Here is a 13,000-nt window from a genome sequence, read left to right as displayed (position 1 = left end):
ACTGTCAGAATGACCGTGCAAATGTCTAACCATCCAAAAGACATCTAACTAATAAGGAGGGAAGGGGGGGGGGGCAACCTTGAGTTGAGTTGTTTGCAACCACTACATAGTACACAAAACTGTTTGAGAGAAAGTGACATAAAACAACTTATGTTTGAACATAATTGTAGTACAGTACTATTGATTCAGGGCCTGCTAAAAAAACAAAAACATTCACAGATACTAAAAATGCTTTTTATTCTGCATGTAAAAACTATAGATAAATGTTTTCCTTTACAGAGTTCATGCATAAAAATACATTTAATTATAATATTGCATTATCGGTTTCATGTTCACACTCACACCGCTTAAGTTCACATTCAACCAGCACCATCTCGTATAAAAATTGCTTTGAAATTAATCAAAACTAAATACATAATCTTTAGTAAGAAAAGTGGAATCTGTCATCTAAAAAATGCTTTCAATACAGGAATACTTTTAGGCAGAAAACTTGAAAAGGGGCAAATACAGAAACATATGAAATCAGTTTAAGTTGCTTTACCCCTTGTGTAAGTAAAACATCCAAACCCTTGTAGTTGTCCAACATGCACAAAACAAAGAAATGAAGCATAAGGTTGAAGGGATATTGTTGTGGCATGTAGACGACAAACAAGGTCATCAACCCTGACGCAAACATTATCCAGGCCTTTCTTTCATTGTAGCTAACATCATTATTTGTTTGAAGTCATCCTATCAAGTTGATGCGGGTGCTGAAACAACTGATTTAATATATTACAGCAAAATGATAACTTGGTTTAATATATTACTGCACGGAGCCGGCTCTGACGCTCCTGTCCCGTAAGAACACTTCACAGTTTGATCTTCTTCAATTGTTGCGGTTGGTCCATTTCTGACCTGTCGCCACTGGCAGTGAAGGGGATTCTTTGGTTAACTCTTTTCCCAATAGTCTCCACCTGGAAAGGACAAACAGTTACTTTGGAAACTACTGGACCGTCTATTACTTTTCAAATACTAATGGGACTCACTAAGCAGTTGAGAGGAGCTGCTGTAAATGGATCGTTGGCTTTTTGTCAGCACAGCCTTCCAAAAGCAAAGACAACCTTTTTTTTGGCCCTAGGGTGTTTTCATAATCTCATCAGAATCCTAGACATTGTTCAGTGTCTTACTGTAGGACGGCAGGTAGCCTAGCGGTTACAGCATTGGGCCAGTACCAAAAGGCGCTGGTTCGAATATCCGAGCCGACGAGGTGAAACATCTGTCGACAGGCCCCTGACCAAGGCACTTATCCCTAATTTGCTCCGTACTACAATGGCGGACTCTGTAAAACAAAATTTCACTGCACCTATCCGGTGTATGTGACAATAAAACATATACTTTTTACTGTAGCCGTGGTTACTCGCCTGGAAGCCAATATGCTGGAGTTGGTCGTGCAAGCTGTCCAAGATCCTTCTGCCGTCAAAGATGAAGGCAGGTTTCAGCATGGCTTTATGGATCCTCTCATAGTCCAGCTCCTGCAGTACAAATATGGACTCCATGGTTTACATTGAGAGATCCCTTTCATCGGTGAACAATCCAATGCAACTACTTTATGTTATTATATAAGTGGCACCAAAATATCTGTGTGGTCAGAGTCATCTCCTTGCCAGTTTTTATTTGATGTCTAATTGATGAGTGAGTAGCTTAAAAAATGAAATACACACCGTGAACACATCCCACTCTGTGCAGATCACAATTGCATGGGCGTTCTCACAAGCCTTGTATGGGTCAGTGACGATGGTGACTAGACGAGAAACTAGGATGAGCGAGTATAAATTAGGGTTACTTCATGCATACAAATACAACTTTTTCACACAATTGTACAACAAACATTAATCCCATCTCATTAGAATTAGCAAAAAAAAGTCTCCCACGTTATGTATGGAAACTAACACCTAACGCAGAGAGAACAGAACACCCCTTTGAAATATCAATATGTATTCAATAAACATAATAATGTTAATCTTCTTAGTGATTTACTATTCTATTAATTTACACAAAGAACACTGTGGCTACCTGTGGCGGGGTCATGTCTTTCTGAGGGTGTGGGCTGAGTCAGGTCGTGCATGATCTGCTCCGCTTTAACCTTGGGGTCATAGATGTGTAGACAGGCTCCCTCCTCCAGCAGGTAGCGACTGATGTAGATACTAGAGGATTCCCTGAACACAAAATGCACACAAGGATATCTGAGTGTATAAGCTTGGAGGCAGAAGGACAATACGCTCATAGCTTTGGATGTAAGCAGATAAATATTTTAAATGCCCTTCCATACCTTGTATCGCCAGTGTTTTTCTTGAAAGCGAATCCGAGCAAGGCTATCTTCTTGTCTGTCACTGTGTTGAAGAGGCAGTTGATTATCCGTGAGGAGAATCGTTTTCGCTGGTAGTCATTTATCTCTATAACCTGGGAGACGCAACAATGAGATGTTCAACATTTCTGTCATTGTGATACTGTATTTTACTGACTGTAAAACAAAGTGTTACAGGAATGTCTTATCAAATGAGAAGCAAGTTCTGTATTGCACTACTATGAGTTGATGAAAAAAGCACACCTGTTGCCAGTATCTTGCAACCTCAGGTAAGTTCAATGCCTCGCATAGGTACACAAGATTGAGGACGTCCTTCTGGAAACAGCTGCCACCAAATCCTGTAAAACAAACACAGAATGTATCATGACGGAACTCATCCACTCAAATCCCACTTTTCCATAACTGAAACCCAACCACTCAGTCATCCAATGGTCTCATCCAACCACAACTGAACTGTTACTGCCCCACAACTCAACCACTCCAGCCTTGCTTCTCTCCCACTCACCCACGCTGGCCTTCAGGAAGCGGCTGCCTATTCTCTGGTCTGTCCCGATGGCATGCGCCACCTCCTCCACATCAGCACCGGTTACCTCACAGAGGGCACTGATAGAGTTGATGCTACTGATACGTTGGGCCAGAAAGGCATTGGCTGCCTATAAACATGGAAAAGGAAAAACCAAGGATAGAGAAGTGAGCCAATGAATAAAGGCAGGAAACGTCGCAGGAGGTGTCTGAGATCGTAATGCTGCTGACCTGAGATTGTACTGATATAACAGAAGGACATATAAATACCAGCTTGGAAAGCTCAGAGGACCAGGTATTGGTGGTGATGATCTTGTTCTTGGGGACCCAGTGTTCATAGATGCTCCGCAAGGCCTGAATAGCATGTTGGCCCTCAGGAGTCTCATCCCCCCCAATCAATACCCTGTCTGGATTCTTCAGATCAGTGATGGCTGTTCCCTCAGCAAGAAACTCTGGGTTTGAGAGAACCTGCAGGAGAACAAGATCATACTTTTAAAGACCTGAAGACATGGCAGGCAGATGAATGTAGACGTTTGATACACAGTCCGTCCACCCATGCAACCCTGTCCCCTGAAATCACCTGGAAGCTGAGGCTACTCTTGGTGTTGGCGTTGAAGATGCGGCGGATGCTCTCAGCAGCACGTACAGGAACTGTGCTTTTCTCCACAACAATCTTACAGCCGCTGGAGACGTCGGCAATGCGCCGGGCACATGCTTCTATGTACTTCAGGTCCGCTGCTCGACCCTTACCAATCCCAAATGTCTTCGTAGGCGTATTGACCTGGCAAAGGAAGGGGGAAATGTTTCAGGTGGATTCAATCATGGATCTTTATCCATCACTCTGGGGCGGCAGGTAGCCTAGTGGTTGGCCAGTTAACGAAAGGTCGCTAGGTCGAATCCCCGAACCGACAAGGTGGAAAATCTGTCTGTGCCCTTGAGCAAGGCACTTAACCCTAATCGCTGACCCTGGTCGTGACCCCACTCGTCGAGGTGGTCTTAGGGGGAGATATGCAAAAAAAAAACATTTCCAATTCATGCATATAATACACACTTGTACATGTGTGAAATAGGACAAATATAAGCAACCACCAAATTATTACTATTACCTTCAAAGAAAGCAAAACTGAGACCCATTCTTCTTAACAATACTTCCAAGGAAAGCAATTGACATTATAAGAAAGGAAAGTGTTGAAAAGGAGTATTTACAGATATGAAGACCAGGTCTGCATTTTTTATGGCCTCATCAATGTCTGTGGAGAAGAAAAGGTTGACCCCACGGCATGAGTCCACCACTTCCTGGAGTCCAGGCTAGAATGAAAGGAGATGTTGTTAGAGCACAAGTGTCAAAAGTGTCATGAGAGCTCAAAAGTCAAGTGACCAAAATGAATGACTTTACGTGGCAACACTAGTAGCTGGAAATACTGGAAAGACCAATACAAGTTAGGACAGATCCTTGAGAAACCTGGACATGAATGAGTAATTGTATTTTACGTAATTTCCTGCAGTTGAGACAAGTTCTACTAAGTTGAGATCTATTACGATAGTTTCTTGTACTAATATCGTTTCAGACTCACCTCAAAGATGGGAAGGCTATCAGAATTCCAGGCACGGATGCGGTCCTCGTTCACATCCACCACGGTAACCGTCACCTCAGGGCACATCTGGGCGATGACGCTGCAGGTGGGACCGCCCACGTAGCCAGCCCCAATACAACAGATCCTCCTCACCTCCACCATTCTCCCTCTCGAGAAAGAAAATACAATCACGTAAGATGGGGGTCTAAATACTATTTTTTTCAATGGATTGAGTGATAAAATCGCTATTATTCCAACATTTCCATTAAACAGAAACTAAGCAAATACAGATGGGTCTGTCATTTATTTTAACTCCTGGCACTACTGACATCCTTTAACAAGCAGGGTGTTAATTACAAATATGCATTTTCTTATAACTTGCCATAATAGTAAGTAAAGTTTTGTTTGTCATAGTGTACAACATTGGCATCTATGAGCTGAATTGCAGTGTACATACCTAAATAATTAAATAAACAAAGTGATAAATGTCCTTGTGAGGAGGGAGGGAGCATCACGGTCATAGCCAAGGGAAAGCCTCGAAAATATTTATTTTAGGCCAGCACACATGGCCTTTGAGTTTGTCCTTTCCCAAGGATGTCTGGATCCAGCACATCATTGAGAAGGGCTCCAGCCTCGAGGTAAAAACGTTGGCATTGGCAGGGTTCTCCCCAGGATTTTATAACAAGGTGGTGCTGCTGAATACGGCCGGGGTGGAGGCCCGAGAGATTTTTTCATGGCAATAGCTTCAAGATTTCGAGTTGGATTCCCCAGTGGGTATCAATGGAATAAATAAGAACATTCTGTTGAGCAAATCAAGCCACCTCTATTTGGCCAGTTTGCCCCTCACTCTACCCATGCTGCCACGCTGTCTCTAAATCACAGAGGGCTCTATGTGCAGTGTGGTCAGATGGAACTCCCTGGGACTACCGTCACTCAACACACGAGCGTGCGCACACATGCACACGCAATTGGCCCCTAGCCGTCCACCGCACTAGATACAAAAGACACATTATTCCCAACTTTTACCACGTATAGGATCTGCCAGATATGAGTATAAACATATGCAACTGGCTGCCCTTTATCAGTTGTAAATCACAGAGAGTTATCACACTAACCAGACCAAAGGCAATCATCTTTAGAGGGATGATTAGCAGCAGATCTGGATACTGGAGGACCAAACGCAACCATAGAAAATTATTCCGTGAATAAAACGGCATTTCACAATCAGAACCCTTTTTGTGGTGTGTGAGTAATCTTTACTGCTGTGTTGATGCTGGACTGGGGGGATTTATAGCTTTACAGGCCAAACCCACCATTTGTGTGCGTGGCCAAAGAGCTCTATTTTCACATCATCTGACCATAGCATCGCCTGGAGTTTGCTAAACAGCATTGGCACTTGGATTGGAACCGGTGCTATGGTCATGACACGAAAATAGAATGCATATGCAGAAAATACCTCATCCCTACTGTAAAATATGGTGGTGGATCTTTGATGTTATGGGGCTATTTTGTTTCCACTGGTCCTGGGGCCCTTGTTAAGGTCAACGACATCATGAACTTTACCTGTACATAAGTACCAGGACATTTTAGCCAAAAACCTGGTTGCCTCTGCCAGGACTGGAGGCTGACACTTGGCGCAAGTGAATCTTCAAGCAAGACAATAACCCCAAGCACACATCAAAATCTACAAAGAATGGTTAATTGGCCACAAAATCTATATTTTGCTATGGTTATCTGTCTCCGGACTTGAACCTCATTGAAAACCTGTGGTTTGAATTGAAGAGGGCAGTCCATATGCGCAGACGAAGGATATCAAGGATCTGGAAAGATTCTGAATGGAGGAATGGTCTAAGATTTCTCCCAATGTGTTCTCCAATCTCATAAAACTTTTTAGAAAAAAGGCCAGTGTGGTTGTCCTCGCAAGTGGAGGGTGCTGAAGTATTGAGAACAGGGGAGACTATCTTTGAGGTGTACTTTTTTAAAACTTGTTCAACAAAATCTCTTTCTCGGAGCAATTGTATTGTAAAGTATAAAATAACTTTTTTGCAGCATACAATATAGCTACTGTATCTCAGTATTTTTTTTTCAACATCTATAAAGGGATCCAATAATTCCGGACCCAACTGTGGTCTGTAACGTATAGACGTAGGGGTTTAAAATTTGCCACACGGTAATTTAGGGGGTTTAAAACTTGCCACACGTTTCAGTGGGAGCCAGCACTTCGATGTTATTAGCTAGTTACCTACCTACCTAACGGTATCTCGCTAACTTGCGCCTGTACACCAGCCACCTATAATTTATCCAGACCTGTTATTTACATGAATGTAACCCCATCCATTCGATCATCAATGTGTTTAGCTTGCTAACGTTACAAAGCCAATTTGGATAGCTTTTTTTTATTGTATTTTTTTGTTCGCTAACTAGCTAGCCCGTTAAACACAAAACACTTACCAGTGTTTGATGGGTGCGCTGCTGAACCGAATAAAACTATTTCAGAGACTATCAACCACGTTAAAGTGATTCCGTATTATTTTATTCCAGGGGTATGATTGCTGGTCTGTGGTATTGATGGTCCGATGTGTAGAAGCTTGCTCCAGAGAAGAGAGTTTGGTATGCTGAGTGCCACTGTGAGACTTCTATCTAAATCTCAGACAGGGGGCGGGCGCTTCAGATTCCTTTGACATCACATCCCCACTGACGCTTACCAGAAATTGGTTTATTCAAGAAGACGCAACCATTCAGTCTATGGTACAATTTACAGAAGTTCATATTATACAATTTATTACAGGGTAATTACATTGTTATGCCATTGTGTGCCTGAAAAATCTTGTAGTTCTAAGGGGTTAGGATTTTGTTATTTGAGATCCAATTCATGTAGGCTAGGTATTGATTGCCTATCACTAGTTAGTACATGGGTGTGACAAACATTTGCAAATGTAATGAAAACACATTCTTTCACATATTGAGTATTATTTATAAACCTTGGAGACAAAACATGACGCTGAGCAAAAGACAACCATATCAGAAGGAATTTGATGAGATTTGTCTGGGAGAGGTGGTGGGAGTGTACTAACGTTACAATCTATTAGTCCAATGATAATACAATTCCATCACACTGACGTATGAATGCAGAACAGGATAGAAAAACATACAGTGGGATTTGTAACAGTGTCACAAAAGCAATCCACTCATCGTAATGATGTAATCGTAAACCCTATGAGGCACAACCCAGCTCAATTTGAGACCAGACATGCACTGACCGAGTAACTAAGATGGGTGGAGAAAAAACAGTCCGTTTCATATCCTTTTTTTTTTTTATCGATATTTTTCTTTCTGCATTGTTGGGAAGGGCTCGTAAGTATGCATTTCACTGTTATTCTACATTTGATTTGTTATTAAATGCCAAGGGAATAGTCTCACAGCCCTATCATAGTCTCTCATTCCATACACATTACGGTAGTTTTAGGCTAAGAAACCGTGGCGATTAGTGCTGTTCAATAAGTATATTCTAAGACTCAGTGCTGACGTGTTACGGTGCGGGGTAATTTTGTCCCCTTTCACTAGTCCGTCCCCCTCAGCATCATGACTGCTGTCTTTGTGCAGTGTTACTAAGCAAACAAGGCAAGGGTCCACCCACTCGTCAGATGAAGTCATACCTAGCTCCCCCAAATCGTTGCTAACCCAACCCACGAAAAGTTAGGAGTCATTACACACCATCAAAGCCCTCTACTCATTCACTTCCCGCTCTCCATCCACCCTCAGGGCAAATGTAATTACCTTAGCCTACTTTTATGTGCCCCTTTGTCTGAAGTAGAGCAGTGCTGGAAAAAGTATGCAATTGTCATACTTGAGTAAAAGTAAAGATACCTTAATAGAAAATGACTAAAGTAAAAGTGAGTCACCCAGTAAAATACTACTTGTGTAAAAGTCTACGTTTTTGGTTTTAAATATACTTAAGTATCAAAAGTAAATGGAATTGCTCAAATATACAGTACTTAAGTATCAAAAGTAAAAGTATAATTCATTTCAAATTCCTTATATTAAGCAAACCAGATGGCATCATTTTCTTATTTTAATTTACGGCTAGCCAGAGGCACACTCCAACACTCAGACATCATTTACAAATGAAGCATGTGTGTTTTGTGAGTCCGCCAGATCAGAGGCAGTAGGGATGACCAGGGGTGTTCTCTTGATAAGTGTGTGAATTTGACCATTTTCCTGTCCTGCTAAGCATTCAAAATGTAACGAGAACTTTTGGGTTCTGTATGGAGTAAAAAGTACATTTTCTTCAGGAATGTAGGGAAGTTAAAGTAGTCAAATATAAATAGTAAAGTACAGATACCTCCAAAAACTACTTAAGTAGTACTTTAAAGTATTTTTACTTAAGTACTCTACACCACTGGTAGAGAAAAGAGTATCCACTTAACATCCCATTCTTGAGAAACATATGTTCTAGTTAACATTGGTCAAACGTAACTGCCCTCAAAAGAAGGAGCTGTGTAGATTAGACAAAACTGAAAATTAGATTTACGATGCCACCTTAAAAAACGAATTCTGGGCCATGTAATTCAAACCAAGATTGTGAGACGCTCTATTGAGGGAGCCTTATGGAGATAAATGGGACTGTTAAATGCTGCTGCCCTGTAGATCCTTGCGTTTGTGTCCTCTAAGGACTGGTTGTGTCTGTTTTCAGTCTACCTGCACAGACAAAGCTCTTGGAATGCATCTTCTGTTCTGGCACTGCTCTCTTTAGTACTATTGCCATTGGGGACTCCAACAGTCAACAGAACACCACACTTCTGCCATCACTTTACCTGGTCCTGACATTTTTTATCGTATTTTGTACAAGATGCCAATGAGTGTTGATATACTTTAAAACAGGACATCAATCGAATCGAATGTAAAAATGTACATGTCTTTTTAAACGATGTTATGCTGTACATTACATACATGTGCATGATGTCATGCTACAATAGACTGGTAATAAGGCATTCAAAGATATTACAGCAAACCAGGCCGAGGGGTCTCCTCTTGCAAGAGGAATCTGAACAGTGACACTTGACCTCTGACCCCATAAGCAGCCCCAGACTCTTCCTTGATCCTGAGTTCCCATAGCTCAGCTCTCCAATGGCAGATTCCAACCAGATCTATGGGACTCATTTACAAGGGCTCTACATTTAACATACGTTTTTTTTTTTTTTACAACATAACATATTTTAGCCTGGGATTGCACCAGATTTAAATTGACTTTTGAAGAGTCATGTTTCAGGAGAAAAATACACTGCAAGCTGTGGATGAAACAGGCTGTTCTCATCTCCAAGGCTATCCCTCAAGCGTACGCCATCTAACACTTCCACTCTGCCAAGATGTCCCTGTTTCAACAGTGCCGGTTGAGAGGAGTTTTCATTGGTGCAATGGTCAGGAGTTGTTTGACCAATAGCACACAACACCTCTGGCAACACATTATGACGGGACATGACTTCCACAAGTATCTTTTAATCGCTGTCACTTTCACTTTCTCCTTCATCCTCTTCTTCTTCTTTCTCTTCCTTTTTTGCCTCAGTCTCTTCCATCAGTCCAGAAAAGAAATCATCCCCAACTCCATAGGCTTTCTTGCTGAGGGACTTGAGGTTTCCATCTTTCTTCTTCCGCTTCCGGTAGTCACTGACTGTCATGTCGCGGAGACTTGAAATGTCCCAGAACTTGATCATCTGGTCGTGAGCACAGCTCGCCAGGAAACGTGAGTCGCGAGAGCGGGCAATTTGCTCAATAGGCTCCCCAACATGCTGCCCTATGCAGCCCAGTACCCGATTGGGCAGGAGGTTTATGGCACTGTCAAGAGGGAGAGAAAGACTAATTACAATCTAATGAAGTATAAACTTCAGTACTGTATCACTGAAAACAAAACATTTTTCTAAGGAAAAATCAAGCCATGTCATAAGTATGTTTGGCATACTCTTGCCCTCTATAGGAGATTTTGAAGAACAAAGCTTTGTAAAAGAATGTCACTCAAATCTGTGCTTTGCAGGTTATCATCTAATGCGGATGACAACTATAACTTAACATTCTTCTTTTCAATAATTAAAGTTTCCAAAACCATTAAACTCTTTAGATCCTATATAAAATCCAACTGAAAGCTTACCGTATAACTCCATCCATGGAGGCAGCACACAGTATACTGTCTGTAATGGGAACAATGCAGTCCACAGATTCTGCCTTCACAGCGAAGCGGTCACTGGTGGCTCCAAAGCCGTTCCAGTTGAAGATGTACATAGTCCCTTCACTGGAGCCACACACCACCTTCTTCCCTCGCTGTGTGATGAGGCAGGGAAGAGTGGAACAGTGGACAACTTAAGTTATTGACTCGAATGTATTTTTAGATAGTGCATGGATTTCAATTGTCTCAGCCAGTATATCTGAAGGGTCAGGACTGGCTAAACAGGATGAGACACTCACTTTCATAATCGCCACAGAGGTAAGGTCCCCACTCTGGAACTCTGACAGGAGCTCAAATCGCCGCCTCTTGATGTTGAAGACCCCCATCGTCCCATCACCACTGTGACATAAAACATCATACATGTCAGTTGACAAGTCACATCTGTTCATGCTAGTCCCAATGAATAGAGACATTGAAAACACGTATTACCTGTAAGTTATCCATCCCCATCCCTCGTGTCTGAACTGAACTCTTACCTCGAGGTGAGAAGCATTCTCTTGGCCTGGTCAATAGCGATGCCGCTGATGTAATCATCATGATGCTTCAGATCCATGAATGACGTGCCCTTCCTCATGTCCCAAACCTTCAGTGTCCCCCCATCATCCCCTGTGGCGAGCACATTCTCATCCACCAGCAGCAGTGCATTGATAGGGACACTGTGGTCAAAGATGTGTGAAGGTGAGGAACAGAGATTCCACAATAATGCAATACAACCATTAGTCTCTCTCTGCTTTGGACAGTCTCAGAGTTAAGCAATTGGGCTACAGAACATGGATCAAGTAAGGGTGTAGAAAAATCAACAGAGCCCTAAACTAGTGTTGAGACATCAATGGCCTGAAGAGACTTTACCTGTGGGCTTTGGCGATGCGTGTGACAAGTTTTCCCCCTTCCACATCCATGAGATGGACTGACTTGTCTTTTGAAACGCTGAACAGTTCTACAGACACAGAAATTGAACTACTGGTTGATGTTCAACCATTTAGTACATAACATTAGACTGAAGGGCCCAGCAAGTTGTGTTCACCAACATGATGATAAAAAATGTATCACGGGCAAAATAAATTCAAGGCAACCAAACCCTACCAGTGATCACACTTACTATGTCCATCATGAGAGAAAGCAACTTCCCTGCAGGACTTGAGGTGATGTCCAGACGACCATAGCTCCTTGCTCTCCCCCTCTGTGCATGAGTAGGAGTATCTGGGGATGCAAAACAATGACGTTCACATCCACAATGGCACTTACATTTATGTAAAATGTTCATAAGCATCACAAGTGGTTATATTTCTTACACGTAAATATCACCGTCAATATCCCCGGCAGCAAAAATATCTTGTTTTGGATGGAAGGCCAATGTGTTGACAATTGCGTCGAGTTTGATGTCTTCCGGCGTTTCACGAATCCTTGGTTCTCTTGGTTCATCTTCCTAGGAGAATATGATAGAAAAAAACTACTATAATAGGCTGTCATTAAATGTGGTGATACCGAAGCACATTAACTTTAGGAGTGGAGAAGCCATAACCTAGTTGCATGCATGTTTGTTAATTACCTCGGAATCTTGATCTTCTGTTTTCAAATGATATTTTGGTTCCTCTGCCGATTCATCCTACAGAAAGGGATAGAAAAAGACTAAGATTGGCTTACTAAACTGGTTGAAATGTGGTGATATCCACATTCGGACTAGAGCTGCAGCATGCATGATTGGTTAGCTAGCTAAGTTACCTCGGTATCTTCTGTTTTCAAATCATCAGAACCAGTCATTATCGAAATAGCCTCGACTTCCTGAATAATGTAAGCAAAAACAACACCATTGATAAGTCACAATCACGTTTAGCCATTGACAAAAACGTGTTTAAAAGAGGGCTAACACCAGAATTATCGTATAATAAAGAAACTCGTGGTCTCACCAAGGAAGCCGCCATTATGTATTCTGTAGACGTCAACCAAGCCAAAGATGCATTCAAGCACGCAAACTTTGCAACGTTCCTAACTTTGCGAAATTAACCAAAACGTCGCTAAATTAACCAAAAGCAGACAGTGCCCATTCGGGCAGCAACAAACGCAAACAGAAAGAACATTTTTTATTTTATAAAAATACATTCTGCTAAATAAATATATCTAGCTAGTTACACTGAAATAAAACGTTGAAACTTTTTTCGAATGACTCCAACACATAGACTGTAAAAAGCTCCAACGACTGCCACAGGAGGTCTCCCTCCGCCAAATCCTACACTTTTATTTACTGTTGCAATGGTCGATTACATTTTCTTGCTGAGGTTAATATCACGTCCCTTTGCTCCTCATGTAGCCTAATGCTCTACAGATCATTGTTCCCCAGATCAA

At 41.9% G+C, this 13,000-nt stretch overlaps 2 protein-coding genes across 3 annotated transcripts; both read right to left on the bottom strand.

The window, feature by feature from the left end:
• Positions 1 to 220: 220 nt before the first annotated feature.
• Positions 221 to 7,094, bottom strand: LOC121541948 (UDP-glucose 6-dehydrogenase). Of its 2 annotated transcripts, XM_041851354.2 has the most exons (12): positions 6,892 to 7,093; positions 4,441 to 4,609; positions 4,073 to 4,174; positions 3,447 to 3,647; positions 3,137 to 3,334; positions 2,850 to 2,997; positions 2,588 to 2,682; positions 2,309 to 2,439; positions 2,053 to 2,195; positions 1,701 to 1,792; positions 1,401 to 1,511; positions 221 to 953 (listed from the first exon to the last, which is right to left on the bottom strand). In XM_041851354.2, the coding sequence occupies exons 2-12, from the start codon at positions 4,600 to 4,602 to the stop codon at positions 849 to 851; spliced, it is 1,488 nt and encodes a 495-aa protein (XP_041707288.1). In that variant the 5' UTR covers positions 4,603 to 4,609; positions 6,892 to 7,093; the 3' UTR covers positions 221 to 848. The 2 variants fall into 2 exon arrangements, with proteins under 2 accessions (XP_041707288.1, XP_041707289.1); XM_041851355.2 differs by lacking the exon at positions 4,073 to 4,174 and having other exon boundaries at positions 6,892 to 7,094.
• A 2,247-nt stretch (positions 7,095 to 9,341) lies between these two features.
• On the bottom strand, positions 9,342 to 12,614 carry wdr55 (WD repeat domain 55). Its single transcript, XM_041850235.2, has 10 exons — positions 12,565 to 12,614; positions 12,380 to 12,439; positions 12,207 to 12,263; positions 11,950 to 12,083; positions 11,757 to 11,857; positions 11,507 to 11,594; positions 11,134 to 11,313; positions 10,897 to 10,996; positions 10,583 to 10,752; positions 9,342 to 10,272 (listed from the first exon to the last, which is right to left on the bottom strand). The coding sequence occupies exons 1-10, from the start codon at positions 12,577 to 12,579 to the stop codon at positions 9,936 to 9,938; spliced, it is 1,242 nt and encodes a 413-aa protein (XP_041706169.2). The 5' UTR covers positions 12,580 to 12,614; the 3' UTR covers positions 9,342 to 9,935.
• Positions 12,615 to 13,000: the final 386 nt, after the last annotated feature.

Source organism: Coregonus clupeaformis, chromosome 27 (genome assembly GCF_020615455.1).
Source record: "Coregonus clupeaformis isolate EN_2021a chromosome 27, ASM2061545v1, whole genome shotgun sequence".
Lineage (NCBI taxonomy): Eukaryota > Metazoa > Chordata > Actinopteri > Salmoniformes > Salmonidae > Coregonus > Coregonus clupeaformis.
The sequence above is the reverse complement of the archived record's forward strand: the minus strand, read 5'-3'. Positions and strand labels throughout refer to the sequence as shown.